This window comes from Zingiber officinale, chromosome 3B (genome assembly GCF_018446385.1).
Source record: "Zingiber officinale cultivar Zhangliang chromosome 3B, Zo_v1.1, whole genome shotgun sequence".
Lineage (NCBI taxonomy): Eukaryota > Viridiplantae > Streptophyta > Magnoliopsida > Zingiberales > Zingiberaceae > Zingiber > Zingiber officinale.
Window position 1 is genome coordinate 828,806 of NC_055991.1, and position 18,815 is coordinate 847,620.

Genomic DNA, 18,815 nt, shown 5'->3' on the forward strand with positions numbered 1-18,815 from the left:
TGACTTTTATACATTTATCCTTGTGCATGAATAGAGAGATAAATGAGATTATATATACTTGTATAATTGTTTTAAAAGGGGATTAAAATGATATTACAAATAGCAAAATGAGTTAAAATAATAAAATCATTGGAGGGTACATAATTGATGTTACTTTTTGTTCACATGTGAGTTCATATGGGGATTAAGATGGGAAAAGTTGTTTTAAAAATTAACCTACTCTTCTGTTGATACCTGTTGATCCCGCTGGGAATCTGAGAAGATGGAACTGCCCAAATGACGTTGTTGGAATGTTGATCACATCTCCATGACCCGGAGCGAAGCGAGGTGATGAGCTGTCTTCTTTGTTGACCAAGTCATCATAAGTCTTTTGGTCAACGCTATTTGCAGGCAGGCCCGGGATTCCCCGGTCCCTGGCACCCCGATGCTCGAGGCAGATCCCACGGATATATAAGGAACAAACTAATGGTAGAATAATGAAATGAATAAAGAATGAGTACAATGACATACCCTGGCCCAGGGGGGCGTCCTCGGATGGATTGGTGAGCTGGCCGCGATGTTGATCGAGTCGTCGTGATCCGAAAGAGTAGATGAATGTGAGCCGGAGTAGCCGGATCTGATGGCACAGAGACGAACCTGACGACATGGAGCCGGATGCGATAGGGATCTGTCGACTCAGAGCTGGATGCGGTATGGATTGCCAGAATATGACAACGACCTGTAGACCAGAATACAACAATAGCTCGAAGGCCGGAATACAACAACGATTCGATGGCCGGAACAGAATAGTGGCTTAAAGGCCGAAGATAAGGCTATATCAAAGGAATAAATGCTGGATCGTCATCGGGCATGTACAGTCGGCTGGATTTGAGGGGCATATGGTAACGATAATGATCTAAAGGACAGCTGAAGACGTGTCATCCGGCTTTGGGCGTCGGCCGGCTGTGAGCAGCGTCAGCTGCTGGAGGCTGTGAGGAGGCCGAAGACGGCTCGTGGGTCGGAAACTAGAATAGAATAGAATTAACAGTCCTCCCTTTTGTTTTCTCCTCTCCATTTCTTCCCTTCCCTAACCTTTATATAGAGGGGCCAGCCAAGGGGTGTGCCTCTTGGAGGGAAGGGCAAGAGTTGCATCCCATTGAAGGATGCCATTAAGGGGGAAGGGAAAGAAAAGTCTAAGAGGTGTTCTCTGTTAAAGGAGGAAGAGAAGTCTAAAAAGTATTCCTTTTGGAGGGAGGAAGGGAAAAAATCTCTCCTCTCGACATGGCTCTTATCCATCCCCACATCACCTGTCTTTAAATTTGCTTGACTCCATATAGTTGATATTGCATATTGTTGATACTTACCCTTTTACTTGCAAACCTTATGATGATACTGTAATGAATTATCATGATTCATATTAAAAGTTGACTTGAATTGAAGATATGAACTTAGAATTGAACAATGATGGTAAAAAAGATTAAAGTAAAATAACAAAGATGGTAAAATGAAATCCTAGAAATGAAAATTCTGAGTCTAGTTTTATAACTGGATGCCTCACATGTTTTGTTGTGGTAGCGTGTTCGCATGCGGTTCAGAGTACCCGACTGCCCACATGATATGTGGTAGCGAGTTGGCCTGAGGTCAGTGTTTGTTATGCATTCCACCGGTGAGGGGCTGTTAGCCCATACGTCAGATGGTGTTTTTCATTATGATGATACTGGCTTTAGTTGTTCACTTCTTAGTTGATTTTTCAGCTCTAGGTTATTGATATACATGCTGATACTCATATGATTTATGATATTTACTCATGTTGATATTATGCGATTGATAACCTATATATCTTATTAAATAGTAAGAATTGAGAAGTTATCGTAATTGATGACAACAAATGATGATAAAGATGAGATGCTAAATTATAATATAAAAATGTTATATGCTTATTGATGTTTATAATTGAAGATGCTAATATATATATATATATATATGGAGAATTCTAAGAATAACTTAAAGTTGTAATAATAGATTGTGATTTACTTCTTTGACCTCTTAAATAAAATTAAATTCATGCACATCTATTTGGTTTACCCACTTAGCCTCTAGTTTTGTAGGCACATGCACCATTTTGATATTATAATCGATTTCAACTTTAAGTTGCTCCAAGATTTTGACCTACTGATTCCTGGTTTGGTTTCATTGTTGTCTTTACGTTTTGTTTCATGTCGTGTTGTTGTCTAGGAAGAATATGATATATAGAGTTGATGAATTTTCTTCTGTTTAGATGGTTCCTAAGGTTTCTGTTATTATATCGTCATCAAGTGGGGTACTGAGAACTACACCCTCGGGATGTGACATCATCACAATGGATCTCATGTACATTAATTGCTCAATGCTTTTGATTTCCTTGGCACAGATGGAATCACTCAATGTCAAACTCTACGAGAAATACAAGAATTTGAAGGTACTTTACTTTTTGACTGAATTCTTAGTTGATTCTCTAAAATGATTATTTTTTTGTGATTTTGAGCTCACTATGCTCAGAAAAGGAAGTTCACAGAGGAGGAGGAGTGGAACCATACAAGAGATGCCGAGTTGAGAAGTTTTCAGTCTGGTATGATCTAGAAAGTTTCTCAGCATTCTTATGGGTCTTTTTTATAGAGATGCCTTTTATATGGCATAGGAATGATGCACTTGACATTTTGGCTTCTTGTAGCTGTGGAGGACTTGATAGAAGAGTTGAATAAAGAAAACAAGGGGCTTCATCAACAGCTGTAAGAATTTATTAAATATCCATTAATAAGTGGCTGGAGCTGTATTATTCAGAAACAGGGAAGTAGTTTCTAAGATAATATGTTTGCAGGGATTCATTTCAGGAGAAATATGATGAATGTAGAATGTTACTGCTTGAAGAGGGCAAGAAATGTGAGAGTGCATTTCTTTCTTTTTTGAATGTAGATGTCTTTTATCATACACTTGTTTAGCCACATTTGAGAGAAGTTCTGTATTTAAGAAATGCTACTAAAATGACTGTTTCCTGATTCTAGTTTAACAATGTATCATGTGTGACAAATTAGCTTTGTAACATTCCAATCTAGAGCGTTTAGATAAAATATACCTTATGGAGGCTGAAGATGTTTGGCTTAATGCTGTTAGGTTGAGCCTTCTCCGGCTTTTCAAGAAATGCCACAGTTTCAACAAAAAAAAAAGGTTTATCATGCTTGTGCATGTACCTCTTTTGCATAACTCAACTAAAATATTTTAGATGTATAACTAGTGGTTATACAAAATTTCTTTAAGCGACTTCTAGGGTCCTTTGTTTGTTAGCTGAATGCACTTACATGCCAAACTAGGGCCACATGCAGATTTGGCCCCTTTTTTTGTTGTATTTACTAAAAATGTGATTCACCTGTAAGTCATACGGCCTATAGACCTATGGCTTATCGGGTTAGTATTCAGTGCAGGTTATTTTAATATCTCTATAACCTTTCATAATTCCATGTTCTTTTTTTTTGAATTCTTTAGTTGTTACTCTTAAGTTATCTCTTGATTCTTTTTGGTTAGTGAATGCTTGCAGGATGTTAGTTCTCTTTAAATTAATACCTTGTGCTTTATTCCAAAATTGCTCAACTTAGTCTATTATCGTCTTTCATGTAACTTTCCTAACTAGTCTAATTAGGGTCAAGTATGAGGAATTTAAAGTGTCGAGATAATCAGACTTATTTAGGAACTATAGAACAAATGTCATTTATTTTTGTAATGTAACTCTACATAGCAGAACTGATCAATGTGTAGTGATTCAACATTTAAACCAGGGATCTGAATAACAGTTGCATATTTGAATGAAATCAACAGATCAATATGCCTTCTTTTCTTTACAATATTTTCAAAAAGGTGCACATATTTACCACTGTTTACCTGTTTGACAATAAAATTGCGCTTATACTTGCTTTTCGATTATTATTGTTTGGTTGGTAGATGGTGGTATGATTAGGTGACCCAGCAGCAAGTGAATTTATACTATCATATTGGTTATCTAAAATTGGTTACTGGCATTCATAACAACTGTGTTACCAAGCAATCATTTTGTTGTGAACTTGTGATTCCTTCTCATGCATTCAATTTCTATCTTTTAATTAATGCATTAGATTGAACTGGTTGTTTCTTTGTGATGTGTACTTGTATGTTCATGATTTGGAAGTATTTTTTCTCCTTCTTGTTTTACATTGCTGATAAAATTTGAACCTTAAAACTTTCTTCACAGCCAAAGAGCTCTCGGATGAAGTTGAAAAACTTAAGAATCTTTTATTGAAGAAGAAAGATATGAATAACACTCTGTTGTTTACATCTCCAAGTACAAATTCTAAAGTTAGATCTGAAGAAATATCTAAAAGCCCTCCAGGCCAGAGAATAACAGAACCATGCGAGGAAAATGGAACTCAACACAAAGTGTCGACAATCGTTACTTATAATAACAAAAAAACTGGTACCAGTATGGTAAGTAAATACTTCTAGCCTCTAATATATTACCTTTGTGCGTATATGTAGAATAGACATCCTAATTGATTAATATCATAATCAAATTTCATCTCTACACCATTGAACAGAAAGAATGCTACAAGAGAAACTTCAGCAGTCCAGGTATGCTAAATTGCTTATGTTTTCGGTGAGTTTTGTGAATATGTAATTATATAGGGAAATATCTGTAATTATAACTAGTCCAATATCTAGACGTTTGATTATTTTGAACATTATTCACACCAGAGTTACTATTCTTGCGACTGCAATCCACCACAATCTGTTGCTGCTGCTGTTGTTTCCCTTATTTTGCTCTTTAAATCGAGAGACTTTGCCATTTTGTCTTCTGATCCCTTTTGTAAGTGATCAGACTATCACTACAAAGAAATTCAATTGGAAAAATTAATCCTCTTGGGCTACTACTGACAAAGTTTGGTTCATGGATCACAAGGTTGTCTGACAAAACTGATAATTTTTTTAAATGAGATAAAATTGCAATGTAAAAAAACACTACTCAACCCTACTTAGCTAGGCTACTGATCCTACTCTCATGAGTATCTTTTGTTGTTTTCTTGTGCAGCGAAATTTCATCACAAGCATGAATTTATAGATGATATCTCTTGTATATATGATGTGAGATGATTTCCAATTTCTTTCAGCTTTATCATCCTGGGGTAGAGATGAATACAAACAACGTTATGGCCCTTACTATGTATGAGCTTGTTTGCCGCAAACACCTAATAGTTGAGCCGGGTATTAGTCCTATTGAATCAATGAAGCTATGGTATGATAATCACTTTGCCATGATGAAGCATAGAAACAGATTTTCATTTTTTTCCCCATTATGAATATACAGCTTATGGAGATTGTTGTCTTCTAAAATTGGACCCTACTGTGTTTGAGCTTGTTTTGCCCAGACACCTAATGATTGAGCTTGGTACTATTGCACATTGCCTTTATAGCCTAATCTTCCATGATAATACCGAGGATACAAATAAAATTTCATTTGTTACATTATGAATTTACAACCTATGGAGATTGTTACGTGTCCTATAAGTTCTAATACTAAATGGAAAATTTGCTAATCAAATTTTAAAGAGGTCTTAGAATTGAAATTTGTAGCAAGCTTGAGTTCTATGGTGTCTTTTGTGCCAGCTCATGGCATATTTGTAACTTTGTCTTGTCTATTATATATTCTTATAGAGGATAAAGGTATCTGTGTTTATGATTGATTTTTCTCCATCATTCACAAGTTTATCGAATTTATTTCATTATCTGTAGGTAAGCAATCAGACGATCGCAGCAATTTCATATTCCAGACTCTTATGAGGTTCTTAGTGGGCATGGATTTTTATGTCGATAATCAAACTGAAAGCCCCTCAATTTTGGTGGTTCACAAAACTAGTGGTAATACATCCTTTGCTATGCCTAGACAAATGATTAGTTCCCTAACATTTCCTTGTCACTTTCCCTGTATTATCAAATGTTTATGCTTACTTTCGAGTTGGCGAAGATTGCATCTTCTGCTATTTTAAGTAGATCATTGCACACCTAATTGTGATTCGTTATTGCATTATAAGATCATTCTATACCTAAAGGATATGAATTTATATTGTTCATGCTAATGTGACTTTGGCCCGCCCCAGGTTACAGCTTTAGCTTGACATGGATACAACATGAAGGTGATGAAGGTGAGTGGATGTATCATGTTTCTTCACTAGGGACTTTAGAGAGCATAGCTTGGGATTGGATGAAGGAAGACATCATATTCAGCGCAGTCATGTGTCGCGATTTCTTTGAAAGGGTATCGCTCATCATCGGGCGAATGTGACTAAGATGCATCTGTAATGGATGAAAGCTAGGAACTCTATACTTAAACAATTAGCAGCAGGGTTCAGCAAAGTTAAGTACCATTAACTTTGTAGCGTTTTGTATAAAGTTTCTAGCACTAACAGAGATCTGTGTTTCCAGATTCCCACCTGTTTGTTCAGTTTTAACTTTGAATAAGTATTTGTTATGTTTGCGTGGATATATAGATTTAATCTGGCAGGCGGACAATAACTTGGTTATTATAAATTAAGGGCTTGTTTTTAAAAAATAAATTTTAGAGCGAGTTTTTTTTTTTTTTTTTTCAAAAATAGCAGCTTTAACATCATAGTTTCAAAACTACTAAAAACAAATATCAAAAACTAATGGTATTCTTTTCCTATCTAAATCTCCTAAATTTCATACTTTTTTCAATACATGAGTTTGATATTGAAAAATATCAGATTTAGTATGCATGAAAAATATCAAATTTAATTTGGGTCTGATATTGATCGGGTCATGATGGGTGTGATATTGAATCATATCATGTTTAGAATAGATTTGATATAAAAAAATATTAGGTCCATCCTGTGTCGGATATGAGAATATATCATGTCCTTTTAATTTTGGAGAGAGAGGATGTATTAGAAAAGGACGAGAGAAAAGAAATTTAGAAGATTAGCGGGAGGAGTAGGAAATGAATAATATTATTTTTATTATTATTATTTTTGATAGTTTTAAAATTAAGTTACTCTTTTTCATAAATAAAGAAACGTAAATCAATTTTTTTTAAAAAAATTGTTACATTTAGGACATCTGCAGTGAGAAGGTTTATAGCATGCAAGTAAGAGAGAGGTTTAGAGAGAATTTTAAAAGAAATAGAGTTTTTTAGGACATCTGCAATGGGAGATTTATACTATGTAATTTATGCTATAAATTTCTCAGTATAAACTCCTTCTCCACTACATAGGTAGGGTTTATAGTTTTTTTATAAATCTGTATTAAAATCTCGGGACCAGCTTTATAGAAAAAATAGTGGAGAGATGATAAAGAGAGAATTTTAAAAAAAATGAAATTTTTAAAAGAAAGATGTTTTATGATAATAAAGAGTGGTTTTTAAAAGAAATAAGATTTTTAATTTTTGATGTGACAATGATGTGATAGAGTATAAAGCTCTTATGAATGACTTAAAAGAGAGAGATTTTATGATAATAGAGAGTGATTTTTAAAAGAAATAAAATTTTTAATTTTTGATGTGATAATAATATGGTAAAATATAAACATCTTGAATAGGTTTAGGATTTAGGGGTACGGATGCCTTAATATACCTCTCTGGTTCCTCCAAGTGTCACTAAATTTGCCTCCATATCATCATTGAGGTGACGTGATATTCATACATGCCATGGCACGTTGCATGATGCTCCCACAGAAAAACACCTTCGTCAAACTCAACCCCCGTCGGTACCCGCGACAGACCCCACCTCGGCCCCACTACTCTTGATGAATGATCGGACTGGTAGAATGGTAATTGTCCTCGGTATTAGGACATAAATTTTAATTTTGACCGTCGGATGAGGCTCGCAGTTTGAGAAGCAACATCTAACCGTCCGATACAAGCGAGAAATGGACGAGGCGGAGTAGAGAGAGAAGAGACAGACGCGACGGCCCCGAAAAAGTTCACCAGCGCGGTCTGGTCACCGCACTTCCCTCTTCTGTCGGCTCTTTGGGGGCACCGATCTAATCGGTGAGCTTACCCCTTCTGCTCTGTACTCTCAGCTACCCTCCCCACCCCTTCTTTTCTTTATTCCTCCTTTCCGTGGAGGCAGCCGCTGAATCCCTCATCGGAGAGGAGGAAGAGGTGGTTGTTTGGGGAGCTCGTTCCGAAGATGGCCATCGTGGAGACCAAGAAGGGCGATGATCTACTGGCGGCTGGGAGCGCTTCCACCTCCGTCGACGCCGGCGGAGCGCCGGAGCTGCGCGGTCCCAAGGATCTGGAAGCGACCGAGCCACGCAGCTACCGTGACGCCTCTGCAGACGCCTTTCTCTCGAGTTCCAAGGATGTGATTTCGTCCGCGGGACCGAGGCCTAACGGCGTCGCTACCAGAGACGAGGAGTTTAAGCGGGAGATGCGGGACCTGGAGGAGCTTCTGTCGAAGCTGAATCCGATGGCGCAAGAGTTCGTACCCTCGTCACTCACGGTGACGAGGAATAGTTTCGGCGCCGGCGGAGTTTTTTATGCGAAAGGCTTAGGGGTCGGCGATGGAGTTGGGAATGGTGACCAACGGGTGAGTGTCTGGGATGTAGCTGGTTCTCCTATTTTTTTTCCCTCCTTTCGTGTTTGAGATGTTTCTGATCTTGATGCTATTGTGCTTTTCTTTTAGAAAAAGAATGGATACGGTCATGGGAGACGTCGGATGACTAGCCGGACTAGTATGGCACAGCAAGACGAAGTGATTAGAAGAACTGTGTATGTCTCGGACATCGATCATCAGGTAATAGCTAATTAGGTTTATTCACAATGTTAAATAGCTTTTATGCTCTCTTTTTCTTTGTCTGAGACGTTTTCTGGAGGATCTAAATGAGCAACCTATTTGACTAGTGTGATTGGATTAAATAGATCCTTTATTAAAGAAAATATTTTCATTTTGAAATTTCTAAGTGGAAGAGCCTAGCTACCATGTTGCAAATCCTTGATTTTTGTCTAGATCCATACTTTGTTAACATGATCAATATACTTCTATAATTCATACTGATGGTGTGCATTTTTAGGTGATTACTTGTAAAGTTATCATACTCTAGTCATCAATGAGAATTCTGCATGATAACCCATTTTGAACTTGTTACATGCTTATGCATTATTTTGTGCTTGTTCTTTATATCATTTATTAGTTCATGATTTCTTAGTAAGTTTGAGAATTTGTAGTATACTTAATCAAGGTAAGTGTTGTTAGTGTATTGATCGACTAGTGATGCTACATTGCTCTACTTGTTTTGGTAGCTTGTTATAGGAACAGTTCTATGATGTAAAATCAAATAACAATTTGTATTACCAGGCATCATTGAATAGATTACCTTTAGAGAAAGTAACTAAATCATATGTTGGTTGTGTCACAATGCTTTGTTTGATTGTTAAATACTGTTTCAATTTGTATTTAAGCTTGTTAGCAATCTGAATTTTACAAACAAGTTCCTTAATTTAGATTTGTTCATGGATAAGAAAATTTTAAATGATTTATTGTAGCATAGTTCACTTTTGAACTTGTTCATATTGGAGTTTTGATCCATGATTCTGTATATATTTAGGTTACTGAAGAACAGCTAGCTACACTTTTCATTCATTGTGGGCAGGTTAGTTGCCTTAACATTCTTCTCATGTGTCTTAATAAGATTACACATACTTGTAGATGAATGAATGTTTTATGCCACAGGTTGTTGATTGTCGCATGTGTGGGGACCCAAAATCAGTTCTTCGTTTTGCTTTCATAGAGTTCACTGATGAGGGTAGTTTTCCTTTTTTTGTACCCTTGGTCTGGGTCAAATTGTATTTAATCATCACTGATAATTGCTATTGGCACATTCAAAATTAGAGGGTGCGCAAGCTGCTTTAAGTCTGTCAGGGACTGTTCTTGGATTTTATCCCGTAAGAGTGCTTCCTTCAAAAACTGCAATTGCACCTGTCAACCCAACATTTTTGCCCCGGGTAAGAGAATTTTGTAAATGTTGACTTTAGCTTCCATATATGTTTCAAACCAATCAAACCTCCATCACCACTTTTGTCATGGCATCCTTTCCATTATTGCCTAACTGAGAATTGCTATAATTTCAGTCTGACAATGAGCGTGAGATGTGTTCAAGGACTGTCTACTGTACAAATATTGACAAGAAGGTTCATCCTAGAATACCTTGGTTAATTTGTCCAATTTGTGTTTGCATAAATTGCTCATTTATAGCTTATTTTTTTTTTCTTTTGTGGCAATTCCTGCTATAGGTGTCTCAGGCAGACATTAAACTCTTCTTTGAGTCTATTTGTGGAGAGGTTGGTTGCACTTGCTTAACTACTTCTTTAATATATTTATATTGACTATTATATATTCCTAACCATGGCTTAATTAAGGTTGAATAATAAATGACATTCTGTAATCTTAATATCTCATATACTGATTAATCAATGCAGATAGTTATATTACAAATTATATTTTACAGGTTTATCGCTTAAGACTTCTTGGAGATTACCATCATTCTACAAGGATTGCGTTTGTTGAATTTGTGATGGTTAGTGACTCTTAGCTTTGATTAATCCATGCTCACTTATATGATACTGTTTTTTTTTTAAATCTTCCTTTATTATTTTTTTGTTAATTAATGTTTTATGGTGAATTTACTAAAAGATCCTACTCTAGATGCCAAATTATGATAGTGTCCCTATTTGCCATGTTAAGTATGGTACTGATGTGAACCACCACCTTAGCTTTGATACCGTTCTGCCCACTGACTGTTACATGGCCAAATGGCAAGGAAGGAGAAAAAAAAGAAGGGAATAGATGAGCGGCGAATAAAGGGAGAGAAAATATTAAAATAAAAATGTATTATTAATTCAATTAAATAAATATCGAAATTGTACAGCACAGAACAATACAGTATTGAGATCGTATCGTTCTGGCAAAAAATTGAAACTTTGGCATGAAATTTTAAATCTTGCTCAAAAGTACCTGAAATCTAGCTTTGAGTTTCATGAAAAATATATCTTCTTATATGTTGGTATATAAAATTACAAATAACATGGAGTTTTGCAGACTGCTAAGGAATTTGATTTAGGTTTATACTTCCAACAGATCAACAGATGTTACCATGTGAATGCCCTTTACTAATGTAGTGTTAATTTCATATGAGGAAAATGCTTAGTAATTAGATTCTTACATAGCAGACTTGTAAATAGTTAAGATATTCATCATCTCACTTTAAATGTTAGTCACTAAATATATGATTGTTATGGGAAGTCTTAACTGCCAACTTCTGATAATATGATGTTGCTGCTATTGATGGGGTTTTCAATTTTATTTTGGTATCTTGTTTCTTCCGAAAGTGCTAGGTTTTTATTCCGGTGATGTATGATAAAGGAAAACAACCAGATATTGCATCTTCCTTAACTGTATAATCCATTTATCATATTGTGTGTACCTATAAATTTAATCTTCTATTTCTTGTTTTTTTCAAGCCTAACTTCCATTCTAAACCTATTTCTTAGATCTTAGTAATTAATATGAACTTGATATAAGCAATACCAAGATACAATCAAGTTTCTGAAATCTGACCTATAAATAAGGGGTGTAAAGAGCTGACCCAAGCCCAAGTTTGACTGTGTTCAAGCTTGTTTATTTAAAACTTTATCGAGCTTGAGATTTTATTGAGCTTAATTAATAATATTGTTGTCCTTATAATTTCAAGTAAAGAGTTGATTTAATATATAAAATTTATATTATTTTCTTATTTTTAACATATTATAGATAATTTAAAATTATAAAATTTATAGATTACTATATTTTTATATATTTGAATAAAAAATTGAGAAATGATTTTATAATCAAGACTTATATAATTTAATAATAAATAAGTTTATTTATAAATTGTGTCCGGTTCAAAAGTATTGTTCACATTGTAATTGCAAAACTTGGTATGTTTATTTATTTAGAACTCCAGCTAGACACTTATGCGAAGAAATTATATCAGGTTAAACTATTCTTGTAGAAATTACTCTTTGAAGTGAAATGGAGTGATTTCATTTTCACTCATGTCTGAGTTTGAGGCCCTCATTTATCAGGTTGTATCATGATATTCAGTTGGATGGATCAGACCCTTCATCTTTTTTTGTACTTGGGAGGATTCCCACATTTTATCCAAGTAACAGGAAATGTCGATAATATAGGTAATCTTGTACAACACCTAGTGACCCTTGGCGCAACGGTAAAGTTGTTGCCATGACCAAAAGGTCACGGGTTCAAATCCTGAAAATAACCTCTTGCAAAAAGCAGGTAAGACTGCATACAATGGATCCTTCCCCGGGATCCCGCATGACAGGAGCTTCGTGCACCGGATTGTCTTTTTTGTTTTTTTTTTTTTGGTACAACACCTAGTGACCCAGAGACGAGTCCATTTTTTTTTTTTTACCTTTTCCTTTAGGAAGTAATTCTTAATCCAATACACTCAAAATCCATACTTAAGTGTAGGTATGGATTAAAAAATGTCTCTGGCCTGTTGCATTGTATTTGTCACTTGTCAGAGTTGTATTATCTCTTACTCAAGTTTAATTTCTACATACCATTCTTGTGCATGATAATTCATTATTTTGCCAGTTCAGTGGATACCCACCCCAATCATAGCGCTTTCGATTTGATTATCGGAATTCATCATTTCAGGCTGAGAGTGCTACTGCTGCGCTGAACTGTAGTGGTGTTGTTTTAGGATCCTTACCCATAAGGTAAGCTATGTGCAATAATTCTTTACCTTTTCTATCTAGTTCTCACAGTTTTATATGGATTTCTCAAATAATCTCAATACTCTGATTTCATATAGGGTCAGCCCGTCGAAGACCCCAGTGCGTCCACGGGCACCTCGCCCACCGATGCATTGAATCACACAACTATATGAGTTGGTCAGCGGCAGTATATACACACTTCATATACAGAGATATGGAAGGGTATGTTTTGGTCGATAACTTATGTGCATGTTTCTTGCGGATAAATGGTTGGATTTTTCCTTAGATTTAGCATTTCTCTATGTTGACACAGACAATTTGAACAACTTTATGGTGGTAATATTTCAGCTGTTTAGTATTCATTATTATCTAATTAGTTTAAGATCTTCTGTTATGCTGTCAACAGTTTGATCTATGATCATGTTGGTGTAAAATCATTTCGCCCCGTAAAATTTACATTTTTTTTTTTCCAAATTACCTCGAATCGTTTTAAATGTGCCGATTATAAATTATTCTATTTTAAATTATTCATTTAAATAATTGGCAAATCATTATATATGGGTAAAAATCAAAAAGCTGCCCTTGTTTTTTTTTCCAAATCATCAAAGTGACCACTTTTATTTTTTTAATCAAAAGGATGTTTTATTTTGGAGTCATGTATAATTATTTAATTATTTTTCAGTATTGTTTAATATTTTATTTTACATCTAATTTTTGAATCGGTCAGCAGTGTGGTAGGTGTTAATGTTTTATAGTTGTGATGATTGTAACAGTGTGAACGATAATATTTTGTAGTTGTGGTGATGTGAATGATAAGAATTCCTGTTTTATAGTTATAATATTTTATAGCTGTTAGCCGACCTATTAAAATTTAGACAAGGAAATAATAATATTAAATCATACTAAAGACAGTTGAATAATTATATATGTTTAATTGAGACCTGTTCGAAGCGAAAAAAAAACAAAGGCGCATTTTCGTTTTTTTTCATTTCTCAAAACTTCCATGATCTCAAGCTCCAAAAATGTTCATTTGAGATTTTTAATATTTTTTTAAAAAAATTTATAAAAAAACTTTATATGTGTATTATCTTAATAAAGATAGTTCAGTGTACGAAATTTTCATTATACAAGATCTTAAAGAATGATCTATTATATGTAGTCTTACCTTGTCTTTTACAAAAAATTTATTTTTAGAATTCGAAATCATGATCTTTTGATCACAAAGTATCGTTGTAATTTCTATCCATAGTAAAATGTGGTAAATATTTTTATTTTATTTTATATATATATATATATATATATATATATATATATATATATATATATATATATATATATATATAATTTTGAAATAATTTAATAATTTCTTTTAAAATACTTTCGAAATTTCTATCGATAGTAAAATGTGGTAAATGCTTTTGAAATAATTTATTTTACTCTATATTTAAACCTTTTGATACGCTATATATTTTTAGATTTGGTTATTCGTTACTTGGGGTTCGTTCAACAGACCAGCCTCCCCCAATTTCCATTAGATGTCGCAAGGAGAAGCTCGATTTGCTGCTGCCGCTCCTATCTAGAGCTTTGTCGGCGGTGGAGTAGATAGGGGAGGTAATTGTGTACTTCTGGCTCACCGCCTTCTTCCTCCTCGTCGCCCTCATCGTTCTCGTCATCTACCAGGTGCCCTCTCTTTCTTTCCCTAATAATGGTCCATAAATTATACTTTATTCCCGCCCTAAAGCCTTTGGAGGCTCATAGCTTATCTCTTCAGACGATTGGAAGAAAAAAAAAATCTGACCTTTTTAGGTCTTTGTCCGTGTCTCGACTGGTTTGGATGGAATTGAGGCTTAGACTGCTTTGGTTGTGAGCCGGATGCTCTAAATGGAAGGGAGGGATTTTATTATAACTCTTGTTGGAACCAGGGGTTTCAACTGGTTTCGTTTCGCATGGCTGCCGATTAGAGCGGCTGGGAATCTTTTATCTCATATTAATTATTCCAAGAGAGATCAAAAATGTATTTATGATGAGGATGTTGGGTGATAATTGATAATAGTGTGGTATTCTACAAGTATAATTTTTCTCTGATCCGTAAGAGAGAGATTTCTCCAAAGAGTTCGCGTTTCACACAACTATTTTGATGAAAATTCACTTTTGGTAAAATTTCAAGTTATTAACTTCCTGTTTCCTTTAACTCTCGAGTGGAATTACAGGCCCAAATTTGAGAATTTCACTAAGTCATTTGCTTCATTCAATTCAGATAGATACATTGTTATGGTCTTGTAGGATGCAATTATGGCTGAGTGATGTTGCATTTTCTGAAGACTGCTAACCTGGAAATGCTTGGACCGGTTGGTTAACCGTTATAGAGTTTATGTGTGATGGTATTGTTTAATATTCATTGTCAAGCTAAATCTGCTGATATCTTGACTTTATTTGTTTGATATGTTTATATGTTTTTACTTCAAACATGAACAAAATTTCTTATTATCCTACCAAGATAAGTTGCAGTTTGAACATAATCATTTATGTTTACTCACTTTTTTTTGCCACTTTTTACGTAACACATATGAATTGTCTGCATTTTTTTTGGGGCAGCTTATGTGTTTGGCCGACCTAGAATTTGATCATATCAATCCTTATGACTCAGCCTCACAAATAAATAAAGTGATATATCCAGAGTTTGGTTTGCAAGGATTTTTGTGCCTACTCTTTCTCTTCTCTGGAAATTGGTGGATGGTTTTGCTTTCTGTTCCATACCTTTACTACAATGCAAGATTGTAAGTTTCTGGTTGCTAAGTATTTTAGAAGGAAACAAATTCTTAATTTATTGTCAAGCATTTCTTACAGAAAACCTTAAATATCATATGGTATTGTCTTAAAGCCAACTTTTTGTACAGATTTATACATGCACATACTGGTGTACATTTTCATATAGAATTTTTGGTGAATATCTTGTCAAGTTGCTGCTGATGTCAAATGCCGCAATAAGAAGAGCAAATCAATTCTTTTGTTCATATATGATATACATATAGGGAAAAGTAAATTAGTCTAGTGGCACTTGTCCAAATCAGCCTCTCAACATTAAGCGCTTAAAGCCTTTTCAAAGAAATTCTTCTCCACTTTTTTGATCAATAAATCTGCAAAAGCATGCCAAAAGAGTGTCTTTTGAGGTTATTAAATTAGACACTTTAGATAAACAAGACAAGAATTGGAGGTTGACAGATCTAGAAGGATAACACAAAGTCATGCTTAGTATCTCATGGCTATCACCCTCCGTTAATGATCAGTGTTCCCTTTGGACAGAATTGTATCTTTTACCAGTAGGTTAAGCCACCACATGGTGGATGATTTAGAGGATCTGGTAATTTCAAACACATTAGATTGTTGTTTCACACCCTCTAGTGATTTTTTATATATTTAGATGCTTTAATGCATCTCAAAACTAGTGGATAGAAAGCATAAGGAAGAGGGATTGGATGATAGCACAACTTAGAATTGAGGTGGATGGTTTTTCTGATTTCTGAATAGATTGACTGATTTTTAGTTTTTGTTTAAGTTGATTCAAGCAAAACCTCAGTAGAAATGATCTAATTCTGTGTCTGGTTGAGTAGAACTTGAAAGCGGTTCATTGTATAAGTTTCTTTCTTGCTCTGCACAGAGGAAAATAAAGGCAGGAAGAGCATTTCTTGACCAATAGTTGTTTATTAAGGAACCACTTCTTCAATAATTGATAAATCTGAACTTTAAGCGAAGGATAACACTGACAGTTAAGGTGGGATGTGTGCTGGAACAGTTACAATTTTTTTAGGAATCATCAATGCTCTTTCGGGCACTAGTGCTTGTCAATCGAGTTCTCAGTCGGCTAGCCCAACCAGGAATGTATCTTCCTCTAATCTAATGTCAGCTCGTTCATTCCCTGCCTCAGGTGAGGTTGGCGAGCTACAAATGATCTTCTCACTTAAACCCATTCTATGAACCCTCTAGCTCCCTTCTGTCCATTTCATATAAGTTCTTGGGACTTTCATTTTAAGTGCAGAATGTGTACTTTAATTATATTCTTGTGCTGTACTCGAAACTCTCTCTTTCACGTCGCTATTGCTCCTTATAGAATGCCCCTAACAAAAAGAATACAAGCTACAAATACAATTGGGGTAGCAATGATCAAGATTAGGAACTCAAAGCTCAACCAAGTGAAACCATAGGCAAAGTAATTATAATATATGTATATATATATAGTAGAGTGGTATGGAATCGAAATTATATTTCAACTGTTGTATCTGATTCGTGTCTTTGATGAACAAGAAATGAAAATTAGATTTATTTTGTTTTATGTTCTCAAAAGGTTAGGCAGGATTGAGATCTGATCAAATCTGCCAAACTTTGTTTACTCATTAGATCCTTATAACATATTTCATGCATTTGAAATATAAGAATTGAGGCATTGTTCAACTGAGAACAAGCAGTTTATCTCTGTAGTTTGCATTTCCTTTTTGTATTTTTGAAAATCATAGCGTTTGGACAGTAACTATTATTAGGGGATTGAACCTTGATGATAGGGTAAACTAAAATAAAATTTTCTATGTTGCAAAATAACTTATTCACTTTCTTGAATAAGGCTATGCTTTTGTTTGATCCTCCACAAATTTGTTTGGATGGAAGATAGTGCACATTTTTGAAGTTACCTTGTATGCGGTTTGATACGACGATACATTAGTCAAGCTACTCCGTTTACACAAATCTCCTGATCATTAGTAATTAGTTTTGGAAGCAGCTTTGTATGCGAAGTCGAACCGAAAGTCTTATCTGCTATTTGATAATATCTACTTACAGGTACCAGAGGCGGCAACATCTGATAGACGTTACGGAGATCTTTAACCAGCTCAATCAAGAAAAGAAAAGACGCCTCTTCAAGCTCATCAACCTTGTTATCCTTCTCTTCCTGTCGTTATTCTGGTAAACTGCATTTGTTGCATATGGTTGCGTCTTATGCTCACGACATAATCTGATTGTCGCCTTTGTGTGTGAGTGTAGGATGATTTATAGCATATTGGAAGACGACGAATAGTTGCCAACACTCTGAGCTTCCACTTCTTTCATCATCTGATAATTCATTATTTGTCACTGCAATTGCAATCGACGTGAATTAGCTGTTCATTCGGTCTCTCTTTTTAGTAATGAGATTTGTTCGGGAAATTGGTGATCTTTGACAACCAGAACAACAAAGTGCAGCTTTCAATTGGTTGTGTTCCTCTTCGAAAAATTTGTACCATATCAGGTACTTGTAATCTTCTATCGGATGATCTTATTTCAAGGGTGGGTGCTACAAAACTTTGTAAACTAGAGATTACTTAATTCGGGACCAATCTCCTAGTGGTCCATATTTTTGTGGATCAGGAGATGGATCACATGAAATTACGATGGAATCGTGATGGCCATCCGATCGCAATTAATTACAATCCCTCCTTGAGTTTATCATTTTCTTATGTTATAATTTGGATCAGAGCGGATTGTTGGAGGTCGTCCAAAGGCCGTCAATGGTGGACAAGTGATTAGGTTGTTAGTTGCCGAATGGGGGTGGTTTTTGGACGGCTTCCGATCATCCGTCCTGATTCAAACTATGATATGAGAAGAACAGTAAATCTAAAGAAAGATCATAATCAATTATGATCGGATCTCTGTCATGTTTTAGTCATAATTTTATATGGTCCATCTCCTTGTCCATATTTTTATGGACCAAGAGCTCCCCCAACTTAATTCTGGTAATCGAAATTGTTATAGAAAATAACATCTATGATTGCTCATTTGTTTCATGATGCATTAGTGATTTTTAAATTATTATTAGTTTTTAAATGAATTTCTGAATTTTGAAAATAAATTCAATCGAGTGGATCAACTCCTCAATCGAGAAATTCCATATAACAAATCAGCTAAGTTTAGCGTTTTAAAATATTTTTGTTATTCCTCTTTTTATTTTTATTTTTCCTACCATATTCAATATGTCAAAATCTACGTGCATGGATTTTAACACCAAAAAAAATAATATTCT

The 18,815-nt window shown here is 34.9% G+C and overlaps 3 protein-coding genes across 3 annotated transcripts; all 3 read left to right on the forward strand.

Annotated features, from left to right (window-relative positions):
• The first annotated feature begins 2,257 nt into the window (after nucleotides 1-2,257).
• LOC121967933 lies at nucleotides 2,258-6,322 on the forward strand. Its single transcript, XM_042518473.1, has 9 exons — nucleotides 2,258-2,437; nucleotides 2,518-2,587; nucleotides 2,690-2,747; nucleotides 2,837-2,898; nucleotides 4,238-4,470; nucleotides 5,151-5,244; nucleotides 5,348-5,428; nucleotides 5,773-5,898; nucleotides 6,138-6,322. Exons 1-9 carry the CDS (start codon nucleotides 2,258-2,260, stop codon nucleotides 6,320-6,322), a joined length of 1,089 nt encoding a protein of 362 aa, XP_042374407.1.
• A 1,745-nt stretch (nucleotides 6,323-8,067) lies between these two features.
• LOC122055377 (polyadenylate-binding protein-interacting protein 11-like) lies at nucleotides 8,068-13,142 on the forward strand. Its single transcript, XM_042616792.1, has 10 exons — nucleotides 8,068-8,582; nucleotides 8,679-8,789; nucleotides 9,601-9,645; nucleotides 9,726-9,798; nucleotides 9,885-9,997; nucleotides 10,124-10,183; nucleotides 10,286-10,333; nucleotides 10,501-10,569; nucleotides 12,711-12,772; nucleotides 12,868-13,142. Exons 1-10 carry the CDS (start codon nucleotides 8,184-8,186, stop codon nucleotides 12,923-12,925), a joined length of 1,038 nt encoding a protein of 345 aa, XP_042472726.1. The 5' UTR covers nucleotides 8,068-8,183; the 3' UTR covers nucleotides 12,926-13,142.
• Nucleotides 13,100-18,204, forward strand: LOC121967934 (protein cornichon homolog 4-like). The gene is made up of 5 exons (XM_042518474.1): nucleotides 13,100-13,105; nucleotides 14,372-14,449; nucleotides 15,365-15,546; nucleotides 17,600-17,722; nucleotides 17,801-18,204. Exons 1-5 carry the CDS (start codon nucleotides 13,100-13,102, stop codon nucleotides 17,832-17,834), a joined length of 423 nt encoding a protein of 140 aa, XP_042374408.1. The 3' UTR covers nucleotides 17,835-18,204.
• Nucleotides 18,205-18,815: the final 611 nt, after the last annotated feature.